The sequence below is a fragment of the Macrobrachium rosenbergii genome, chromosome 33, assembly GCF_040412425.1.
Source record: "Macrobrachium rosenbergii isolate ZJJX-2024 chromosome 33, ASM4041242v1, whole genome shotgun sequence".
Taxonomy (NCBI): domain Eukaryota; kingdom Metazoa; phylum Arthropoda; class Malacostraca; order Decapoda; family Palaemonidae; genus Macrobrachium; species Macrobrachium rosenbergii.
In genome coordinates, this window is record NC_089773.1 from 8,490,857 (window position 1) to 8,503,173 (window position 12,317).

The following is a 12,317-nucleotide window of genomic DNA, read 5'->3' on the forward strand; positions in this document are numbered from 1 at the left end:
AGATTGCAAATTTATGATTCCAGTGTTACATGGTAAAGTTTGATAAGTATGTGTTGACTGCTTACCAGGATTGGTATTAAAATTGAGATTATTTGCATTCTAGTAATTTTTTTGATTACTTTGTTTAGTAAAGTCTGTTTTATGTTTATGAATCTTGTCAAATTAATGTTAAAAGTTTTCATAATGAATTTATCATCTAAAGCTATTCAGAGTAACAGTCGTAGCAGCCTTTAAAATCAAAGGTTAGTTTGTGAATAACCATGAAAATAATAATAAATGCAGAATATAGTTGCATCATTCAAAATTGTTGTCTGTGAAATAAAAACTTCTTTCCCTAATGCCTTCATCTTTGTGCATGTTTTGACAAACAGACTTGATTTCTGAATCATTTTATGGAGCCAGCAAAGGGGTCATTGGAGTAGAGGGATAATGAGAATGGTGACTCAGTCCCCTGAATATCTTAAGATCACTATAACAGCTACAGAGGTCCACCAAGAAATACACGTTCCAAACTCTAAATTTAGAGTAATCACCATTATTACAAATGACCAAGGAAGAAGTTAGGTGGCAGTACTGGTGAGATAATTTGAGAGCATTGTCCACTTAAGAAGTCAGAAAATGAACATACAGTAGTTTGAAGGACATTTGCAAGACCGGCAGAAGTTGGTGTGTGGTAAGAATGACCAGAAAGGGACCCTCTTTGAACAGGACAGGAGAAAGATGGGGATTTTTAAAGGTGTTAGGTCATCTTCAACCTGTAGGACAATCCAATCAATGTTTAGACTTTAGGAGCAGAGATGCCAGTCATACAAGCCTTGGAAAGTTAACAAACTTTGAAAACAAACCAAGGGGAAAGACAAAGGATTGGGGTTTGTTTGAGGTGCTGCTCAGGCAAACGGTTTTAACCAACCAAGAAGGATTGAACAAATTATTTGTTTAACTTATTAGGAACATTACTGCTGAAAAGCCAAACACAGACCCAGTAACATAGATTCACTTGACAGAAAAAGAACATCAGAGAATCGAATGTAGTGATTTATTTGCTATCTTGTTGAGACCTCAGGTTAACAAGGTTTGTCAAAAAAATCATAATAAAACAAAAATTGGCTAAGATTAAGGATATTAGGCCCAACACAACATCTGTTTGACCGACCTCCAGTTAAATGAAAATCCCAAAATTAACAAAATTCAAAAGCATACAAGGTCAAAAAATGGTAACAATGAAAATCATGTTCCCATACACTTAGAGAAGTGAGTCTAAAACAAGGCAAAATAAAGCCCTCATGGATGCTTTTCACAAAATAAACAAAATTATAAAAACATAACCAATGAAAATAAGATTAAGAGAAGTGGGAGTCCATGATAATTTTGCTGGGGTAATGAAGCCACGATAAGCGAAAGGGTTGCTTTAAACTGTAAACATCATCTTTCAAATCTCATCCTAGGGTAGTAAATGGGTACAGAACAAACAAAAATTAATCAGCTTAGCTTCTAGTGAACCTGTCTGATGGAACCAATGTTTGGTTTGAGAACCAAAGTTTGGTTTCCCCTCACAGGTAGTAGCTGATAAGTCACATGATTTCCAGTGGTCAGCTTCCAGTCCCTTTTCAGGTCTGTTTCACGTCCAGTTTTTTCCTGACTTTAGACAGGAGAGTATTTTATTCCAAGGGGGGGCCATTGTCATTGGGTCTATTATTAGGCAGGAAGTATTTTCTTTCTTATTCAGGTGCTATTTAAGCTCATGATCTTGTTTACATTATTTTCATTACATGAACTTAGAGGACCTTACTTATGTTCAGGGTAGGTGGTCATTAGGGCAACGTTTCTTTTAAGTCTTTAAAGACTCAGATAATTTCACTGTTAGAGCGTGCCATCATGGCTCCCCACAATCAGAATTACTGTAAGACCTGTGTTGTTGAACTCCCTTGATAAACTTCATTCTAGTGAGGTTTAGCATGGAATGCAGGTTGGTCTAGTGCATGGAACGAATGGGTTGACAGGATGGAAACGTGTTTTGTTGTCACTTTTTTACTCCATCGCTGGTCACAAAATTATTTATTTTCACAACAGAATTACCTAGAAATAAGTAGATACTTTTTGTTGATTTGTATTGTTAATAACTTTTATGATTATGAAAATCATTGGTTATTCTGAAGAGTTTAGAATTTTTATTTTTATCCTATCCCGCGCCAAAAATTGTTGCAGTTGATGGTAGTTGTTATGAAACTTGTTGGTTCAATAAACATTTTCCTTGTAATGTGCTTAGTGGCTTTTTCGGTCGAACTGGCTATTTAATCCCTTGACTTTCATCCATCCACACGTAATGCAGTGGAATGAGATATAAAATTTAGGCCAAAGGCCAAGTGCTGGGACCTATGAGGTCATTTTATGCTGAAAGGGGAATTGAGAGTACAGCATGTAGAAAGGTTTGAAGGGGTAACAGGAGGAAAACCTTGCAGTTGCAGTGTGGAAACAATTGTTAGGAGAGGTTGGATAGTAAGATGGAAGAAAGAAAATATGAATAGAATTAGAGATAAAAGGAAGTAGAGAATATATTTTATAGCTTTGAAAAGGCAATGCAAGAATAAAGAAAGATATTGTAAATAAATGCTAAAAAGGTTATTATGATAGTTAGAGTTATAGCAGAGCTGATAAGTGTTGAGAAATATGAATACTGTACTGGAATCCCTCCCAGTACGATTGAAAAATGAGTGAGCGAGCTTGTATTCAGTCTTAAATTATCATCTTGTGTATAAGCAACCTGCCTGTGATTAGTCAAAATTCTTCACTTGTGAAACTTAGTAGATTTATACAGTACAGCACAGAAGTTATCTTGTCAGGCCAAAGATCTTTCATTGTACTGTACCTAACTTTCTGCTCCTGCTTTTGAGGAAATATGAAATGAGTCGCTGTTATCAACTTGTAAAGATAAATTTCTTATAGTTTCATGCTAGGTCATTTTCCTATAACTGAATTTGGGGCTATGTACTCTACTGTACTTTCACTCTTGCACACACATACACAGTTATGGGCCATAGTTAAGATGAATGTGAGTTGTCCTTTCTGCATTCTCTTGGAGAAAGAAGATTGATTCCATCTTCTTTCCCTGCTGTGATTCACCGCATCAACTACTCAGTAAGCATTCTGTCTTTTTTCTTTTTATTTCTGTTTCTGTCAGATATCTTTGTACAGGCAGAGCCAGTTATCGGCGGGTGTTCTGTTCCCGACGGCATGACAATAACTGAAAATCGGTGATAATGGGGCTTGTCGGCACCGCTGTTAATTGGGGATCGGTGCCGATAACCAGAGATCGGCACATATCAGCGCTGGAAATCTGGATGTTGTCGTCACTAGACAAGCACCCAAAACCGGATCGCCAATAACCGAGGCCACCGACAACCGAGAAAACTATACATTTGAATAACCACATGCACATATGCATACTACAAACAAGACAAGCGCCATAGAGTTTGTTTGGCCTTCTGATGATAATTTATTTATTATTTTCGAATGATTATAAACACATCCTTGTTAAACCCTATTCATGAGTCAAATCTTATGTAAATGATGTAAGGTTATGAAGGAAATAAGCAAAGAGATAGGGAAGGAGAAAGCAAAACATGAAGAATTACTGTATAAGAACAGGAACAAATAAGTAAAACAAGGGAAGAACGACGGCCAGCACCACAGTGTAAACAATCTTGCACATTTAATCAATCATACAGAAATGAGTAGAGGGTTTAAGGTCTTTGGCAAGCTCACCTTCACCTCCTCGTTTGTTCGTAGCGCAGCAAGTTTTCATCACCTTTCAAGCAAAAAGAGCTAAAGTAAGCAAAATGTTAAAGCGGGGGCAAAAAGTTGCATTATTTCATAAACTCTTCCATCGCGGTGCTTGATTTTATGGTCAAAGACTTTTCAGAAGGCAGAAATAGTCAAATCAGAATGTATATCGACTTTTGAATTGTTTGAAAATGGGAATATGGTATAAGTGTTACATGAATTTAAGTCGCATTATTTTGATGCAATGTATTAGAATATATATGTACTGTAGTTGTTACATGGGAACAGTGTTCATTTACAAACCTTATTTATATTGTTACTTTGTCAAATCAAGTTATGAACCTTTTGTATGCACTGAATCATCATCATTGCCTCCAGCGTCACGTGACGCAAAGGGTCTCAGTGGAATCCTGCCACTCATGTCTTTCGTGGGCTTTATTTTCCACAAATCTCCATTATCTCGAGCCTCCCATCTCATGTCAAGTAGGTCTGTCTCTCCCAACTTTTCTAGTGCCCACAGGAGCTCATTATAACTTGCTTTTTGAGTCATAATGCTTTTCTTGTGAAATCTATCACCTTCAAATTGGTTTTTGAGAATGTAACCCACTTATACTCAGAGGGACACCTGTATAGGAGATTTGGTATACTGTATAGACAATATGCTTTTTTCACTTTTTAATCTTGTTAAGTTATAAAAAACCAGCTTGTATTGTCTGTAAGTTTGAATTATCCGTTCACTTATATCGATTCAGACTATTATTATGAGAAGTGAAGTCCTCTCTTGTAAGATGGATCATTTTATGATTAGGCTTGGGAAAGATGTTGTGACCTAGTCAACTCCATGGAAGCCAGTAGAGTGACCTCACTATAAGACATAATCATATCCCATAGGTCCAGAGTTATCTTTAAAACAACAGACATTAGCAGGAGCCTGGATTAGTGTGGTGTTTTTATCAGAGCTTGATCCATCATCATGCCCTTTGGGTGGTTTTTCCTGGACCTGAGGATGTCCTCACAAGACTGTTAGCTACTTCATGGTTAGTAGCTGTTTTCAGTATTGTCAGGTTTTGTTCTCAGGCTGATGGATCCTGAGATAAATATCTGGGACGTGAACAAAAAATGATGGTTCCATTGCATCCGGCATAACTCTGATTCATGTTCTTTTAAAAGGGAAATGTTATGCTTTGCAAGAGAGAGAAATTTCTCAGTTGCCTTTAGTTTGTATGGTGTGTATAGTACTGTATTATTAACAACTGGTAAGACCTGTGTTGTTCATTATATACAATTCACTGTCTTGTTATGAGCTTTTCTTGTAAGTTTGAAGGGTTATATGTTGTTTCATGGGGATTTGTTTAGAGAAAAACTGTCAGGTGAAATTTAAAAGCCAGGGACTTTTAGATGTGCATTCTGAAAGGTATGGTAGAATTCCGTTGATGCTTGGTAATTCTTGTGTTGGGGATGGTGGGTGCAGTTGTAAGGCAGCAATTATTCTCTTATTACTGGGACTGTTAAATTTGTCGGTCTATGCAGCAGTCTTATTGGATTCCACAGTCGAAAAGCATTAGAACGAGTTAGGGTGTGATTTATTGGCATTACTTGATCCTGATAAGAAAATGTCACTCTTATGCTGGAGGCAATTGTTGTTAAAGGTTGTTACTCTGTAGCGGTTAAGGTTATAGCTGCTTGAGCCATCTTTTTTTTTTTTTCTGTTTTTGTATGAATGGTAACACTGACTCACAGGCTTATGCACTAATAGCCATCGTGTGTTTCTTTGCAGTACGTGCCCGAACCAGGCGGGTTAACGGTGGCTGGACTTGGTCATCACAGATGCCTGGCAGACAGCTGTCGCATATGCAAACCCTTCCCGTGCCCCCAATGCCAGTACGCCTCAAGAAACCGTGCCGATTTGGTGAAGCACGTGCGAACGCACACCGGAGAGCGTCCGTATGCTTGTTCCGTATGCAGTTATCGGGCCAGTGACAGTTCCACCCTTAGAAAGCACATGTTCAGACATAAGTAGAGGGTTGTGTGTGTGTGTGTGTGTGTGTGTGATATTGGGAAGCTGGGCTTGGTAAATTGTGCATAATAGCCGCTGAGGAACACGCGGTTATTCTGAATCTTTCATACCGTTGGTATAAATACCGTTTTTGGATATGATTTAGTAGTTTATGTTTTTTCTACTCTCTCATCCTGTCCCCTTGAGAAGTTAGTTTAGGCAAAGGCTTTGTAATTTTGCATTCTTTGTATATCAGACCACACGAATATCTTTAGTAGGAGGGGCGGAAGATAGGATTGGTGACCTTTTCGATGGTGTATCCTAATCAGATTGGTTTTATTGCTGGTAGCAGACTCAGTTCATTAAGGGAAAATTAATTGTATTCTTTAAATGAGAAGGATGTTTCTTTGAAGAGTTAAAATGTAGAAGGATTGTATCCTGTCTTCTTCTGTTTACAGTTACACTAAGGAAAAGTTTTGCTGATGTCACAGAATTTGCTGTAGAGGACTTAAGTGAGAAAAGAGTTTTTGCAGGTGATTGGTTTAATGTTCTGCTGTAATCATTGCCTTGGCTATAAGATATAGCACATTAATATCATAATACAGTATTGTATTAGTTAAAGTTACCATATTGGTGTTGGCCAGCCCCATGAGAATTAAGAATGTCTACTCAGCAATCCGGTTAAACTGTCTATTATCAATAATAAAACTGTATTACTGTAGGGATAGGTTATAAGTTCACGTAAATGCTTAGTTAGCTTATTTTTTTGTTTGTAATTCATTTAGTCTAAGTTTAGAAAAGATTGTTGTCAAAAGTACCTTTTTACTTGATTAGAAGTTTATTGTATGGCAAAATGAAGAAAGGTATGCAGTTGTAGAATTTAAGTAGAGACTTGTGTAAAACTCAGTTTTTATGTGTACCAGTTAAATAGACTTTGGTGTTTTGTTTCATAGCCAGTCTTAAAAGAGGAGAAATAAGGTTCATTGATGCTTGATGCTTAACTGTGCTGTACATTTATTTTGTTTATTCTTTCATTGCTTTGTTTTGGGACTCAAAAGTAAATTGTAAAATTATAAAACATGCAGTTTTATAATGAAAAAGTGATGTACAATTCGGTTGTCCCAAGCTTGTGATATTTGTTGATTGAAAAAATTGAATTAGAACTTGGCTTAGAGTGATAATTTTGGGTTACACCTGAGCCCTGATGTTCTTCATCTAAACCACTGTCCTTAAGCTGAGGGGTTAGTTGCCTTGCTCGTCTTCTCCAGCTATTTTTATGGAAAACATCTTCTTCCACTGAACCCTTCATCTTCAGATCCTCCCTCACTTTATCATGACTTCTAATCCTTTGCCCCCCTCACGAACTTCTACCCCAGCAGGTTCCATGCAAGCCCTCTCACTCCTCCCTCTTCCCTCATCCTTGCCACTTGCCCAGACCATCTCAGTGTTGACACTTGTCGTATCAGTAATCTTTATCACCTCCGTGCTTCTCCTAATTTCTTAAATTTTCTAGCCACACAATATGAGACCCCCAGATGTTTTTCAACCCGTAAGGAAGTCTTAAGGGTAGTGAGTCCCCAATAAAACTAAGAGGCTACAGCCAAAGTACGAAGACTTACAGCTTACTACAAAAGAAGTCGAGTGTGAATTCTGATTTTTAGTGGTAACGTTGTTGCTTCAAAAAATGGATAGGCTTCTGTGTCTGGGCTTGGTGAGCTCTCTGTTCAAATCACAAAGACAGTGCTTATGTCTTGTTAAACATTTTTATAAAAGCTTTTTTTGTTAAGTGGGTTAATTATTATAATGGGTCAGCTTTCCCCTTTATTATTACATCGAACAAGGCAACTTTCCCATTAAGGGTTTGAAGTGAAATGGGCTAGCTTTTCCCTTTACGATGTGTAACTATATGTTGTGCAGTTTTTTCCTGAATTCCATATTGTTTGGTCATCATGTGAGTCCCCTTCCATGCTTGTAGCAGGTGTGAAGTGCTTTCCATCCCATTTCAAACTTCTTTATGCTTGTTGAACTACACTGTACCTGACATATGCTCATGGCTTCTCCGGGGGGGTTTTGTAGCAAGAAAAACCTTTGCAAATCTTTGGTTTCATGCACCTTGAAAGACTGTATTTCCATCTTGTCTTAGTTTTGTGCCAGTATGTACTTTGGTATTGAAATGGTCAGGACATGTGATGAGATTGGAAGAGTTATAATTTGCCAGGAAATTTGTCAGCATGGGAGTAGCAGGATGCAGATTGCAGACCAGTTGTTAATGGTGACGAGAACATATTTCAGTCTTTCTTAGACATCAAATATTTGTTTTGACAAGAGTGTTTTGTACAGAATGTTCGCTCCATAAGAGGTACACTGTTATACAGTATGTCATGTGAACTCATAGATGGATTTGTTTGAAAACTGAAAAAGTTCTCTGCCTATCGAAAGTGTCGTTCTGCTGTAGAAAGTTGTAATGTACTAGATTTAATTTTTACAATACCTATAAGATGCCGTGCAGGCCAGATATTTGAGAATTAAGAATTCTGACTTGGCAGTCCGTTTAAACTACTTACTCAAAAGTTTCACAAAATATTCATTGTCACAAATTAGCTGTTTTATGTGTTGCACAGATAGTCAGTGTTGTACAAGATAACTGGAGACATGTATGTACAATATTTCAAACGCTGTACATGGTTAATTCGTCCGTAAAAACGTTTTTTTAAAAAAGTTTTTCATGACAGCTTTTTGTATGTTTTTAGTGTTTGTGCTATGCACGTCAAAAAATTTTTGTTGTTTGTATTCAAAGAGCTGTCAGAGGTGCTTTTTTGAGGGTTGAGAACTTGTCTTAGCTCTCAAATGTGAGATTCTGTCTGTTCTGTAGATGTACCAGACTTCTGATAGCCATTTTAGATGAGATCACAAATAGGTCGGTAGGATTATTGCGTAGGAAATTTTGTATCTGGTCTGTGTAGATTTGGTTGGTTCAGTTTAATTTCTTTGTACTTATAAATACAGTATACTTTAGTGTGTAAATGATTTCATATGCAGTATACAGTAGTTTGTATAAGCACTTACACTAGTTGTCTTATGTTTATTGGGAAATATTGAAGATAATAAACTTGTTTTATGGGAGTTGGCTTTTACTTCAAATTATTCTGTTGGTTCACATCAGAATCTAAGGTATTCTTATAAATCCCCTTCAGATGCCATTGTTGAATATTTTAATGAGGTACCTTTTTCCTCATCAAATTAGCATTTGATGTTTAATTCCAAAATGTGTAGAGGCACTCATTATCATTTTTTCAGTGATAAGATATTGTATCTAATATTCGTATTTACATATTTGAAAATCAACATAATTTTTTTTAACCCCTAAGGCGGTACGGTACATAAGCCAGAATGAGGGATGTATTCTGTACTCATTCATAATCTTCCTGACATATCCACTGTATTTTTAAATATTCAAGAAATAGTGATTGCAGTCAAACCAAAATGACTACGAACGTGGAGTACGTTGTCAACGTTGCCACTTTTCCCAGTTTAATTCATAAACCCTTGACCCAGTTGGGATGTTGTGTAGATGTGGCAGAAACATTACCATATCTTCCTTATGCCAGGTCAAAAAAGGGTAAACACCTTGACACTGCTGATTGGTGCTTCTAACACTGGAGACGTAAAAGGAACGAAAGAACTGAAATTTGATGATGAGTCGAGGATGATTTACAGAAAAAAAAATAAGAAATGAAGAATTGAGATCGTACATTAAATGTTTTGATAACAGGATAGGATAAGGATGATTTGGTTTCTAATCATTTCAATGAAAAGAGTATTACAAATGTCCAATATCTGATGAAAATAAATGATACAATGTGATAAAAAAACTTTTTGGCACCTCAAAAATTGTAAATTAAGTTGGCCTTGTCCCGGAAAGGGTTTTTTTTTTTTTTTTTTTTTTTTTCTGGGAAGCCCTTGGGATAAGTTGGATTTCATGACTGAATTAAAGAACCTCAAATTGAGGGATGCAGATTAACTGTAGTTGGATTGTAAGTCAGGCTGGAAGAAGTTTGGCAACATAGCTAATGACAGCCATGTTCATAGTCATTTTGTTTTGACTGTAGACAATGTTTTTTCGTCCATTGGTTTATTCAAAACTGACAAGCTTTGCATCAAATAAATTGATTAGATTTTCATCATTGACTCTGAAATTGGAAGACTGAGAGCTGCATTAAATAATTAAGAGTCAGTCTCATAACACTGAGCCAAATTTTAAAACTAAGGGCCAAATCTGATCGTTAAAAGCAAAATCTGTTACCTAAAGCTTGGTAACAGCAAAAACTATTGAGGGGGAATTTAATATAACGATAACCTTCGGCACACCAGGCATTGCAGTCCTACGGATACTGTGCGGAAGTCACGGACTCGAGAATCGTCCAGTCTGATCAGTGCTTCATCTCATTCACTCTTTGATTGGTGAATTCTCTGCTTTACTCTGTGCTTCCCAAAGCATTTAGCGTGGCTCTTCTTGAGGTGATCGAGCTTCCCTTGGGCAGCCTTATCTGTGTGTGTTTCATCTCTGACAAAAATTCAGTTGAACATAAATTATCTTCTTTGTTTGCGTAAACAATTTTTGGTGAAATGGTTAGACAATTTTTGCTTGGTGACTTACTGGGGCTTTCAGTATTTTGAGTGGAATTTTACAGCCACAAGTACAGTGTTTAACTTACGTCAAGAAAGCATTGAATGAGAGAAAGAAGTTGTGTGGTGACTTATTACAGAAGTGCTGTCATCACAAGACTCAGTCAGAGGAATGTAGAACATTACTGTATTTAGAAGTGGCTCTGTATTTGGACATTTTGATAAAATATTGAGATTACAGTTTGGTCACACACATCTGCTATGGTCAGCATTTGAGGTCTTTATCCCTTTGAAATAATGAAGAAAATGTATGTGCTTTACTTTAAGTAAAAAATGAGCCTTAATGATGTTATATTACCATGGGGAAGGTTTTAGATCACACTTGTGAGGTGACTGGAAACATGAATTTTTTTTATAGATAAAGAATCACTAAGAATTCTGAACTTGTACTTTTGGTTTGTTTCAAAATAAGACACTTTGCATAATAGATCACTTTGATAGGACAAAGAAAAGTTTTTTGTCTGTTTAGAAATGTTAGAATATTACAGAGTTTTACATATACTGTACAGTATTTCAGAAAAAAACATTAAGCAAAATAAAAACATAACAAAGAACTTTTTACAAATTTTTCCTTTTTTTGTAGAAAAAGGGGCCTTGGCAGCTCAGCTGGTCTTGTCTGAACCTGACAGCATGGTGGTCCCTATTTTGAGCCCTGCTTATGACTTATGAGATCTCGCTGGTAAAAAATGACCTTACCGTCTCTGTCAGATTGCGATGGGAGCTTTGATTCCCCCAGATCCTAGCATGGGTTAAGACTGGCCCTTGTCTCTGCTACTCATGAGCAACCTTTAAAACAGCACTCCATAAAAATATGGAGTGATGAAGGGTTGCTGTATATAAACAGCCTACAGGCGGTCCCCGGTTATTGGCGGCTTTCATCGCCGATCCGGTTTTACAGTGCTTGTCTAGCGATGACGATAACTGGATTTTCTGTGCCAATATACTCCGGTCTCTGGTTATCGGCGCCAGTAACTGGATATCAACGGTGATAACTGAGGATCGGCACTACTATCTCCGATTTATGGCTATCGTTGTGCTGTCGGTAACGGAACCTCCCCAAATAACCGGGGGCTGCCTGTATTTGGTTTTGATTTGTGTATTGTAGATTAATCTTTACTTCATGCGTTTATGGTTTATGCCACATATAGACTGTCCCACTAAACAAACAAAAACTATAAGTTTGGAAATGTAAAAATAAAACTTTCTAAGTACAGGCAGTTCCTGGTTATCGGCGGGGTTCTGTTCCCGACGGCGTGACGGCAACTGAAAATCGCTGCTAACCGAAAATCAGCAATAATAGCACTGATACCTGGTTAGCGGCGCCGATAAGAGGCGATCAGCGCCGATAACCGTTTATCAGCGCAGATAACCGGTTATCAACGACGAAAATCTGGTTATCGTCGTCGCTAGACAAGGGCCGTAAAACCGGACCGCCAGTAACCGAGGCTGCCAATAACTGGGGACTGCCTGTAAATCATAAAATGTTAGTGTACAGTTAATAGGAATTGTTATGTGTACACCTAGAGCATGAAAATGTATACAAAAATTAATTTGGAAGCTGTGATATGAAGAAACCTAATATGTTTGCACTTGAAGTCTGCTTCACTTAGTAGAAAATTTTGTTTAAAATTTTCCAGTACGTGTAGTTAGTCAGATTCTAGTTGAAGGGACAAGGGACAAGACACTTTTTGAGGTCTCATGTGAACAGCTGTCTTTTATTGATCAAATGAGATTTTGCAGCGAGCGTCAAACTCTTATATCCACGACTGGGAAAGTCAGTTACCGTGAAAGAGGGGGGAACAGTCAATTGAAAGCGAGGGAGGGAAAGAAAAAAAAATAAAACATAAGAACAGGA

The 12,317-nt window shown here is 37.3% G+C and overlaps 1 protein-coding gene across 9 annotated transcripts in view; it reads left to right on the forward strand.

Moving 5' to 3' along the window:
- Positions 1 to 12,317, forward strand: part of LOC136855886 (protein tramtrack, beta isoform-like) — a 107,361-nt gene that overhangs the window by 69,170 nt on the left and 25,874 nt on the right. Inside the window, exon 5 of one of the 9 annotated variants that reach the window (XM_067133331.1) lies at positions 5,558 to 8,899. The exons of the other annotated variants lie outside the window; for them this stretch is intronic. Within the exon in view, the coding sequence (XP_066989432.1) occupies positions 5,558 to 5,800 (243 nt within the window). The 3' untranslated portion in view covers positions 5,801 to 8,899. Of the gene's footprint in view, positions 1 to 5,557; positions 8,900 to 12,317 lie in introns of those variants that run through there. 9 annotated transcript variants of the gene reach the window in all.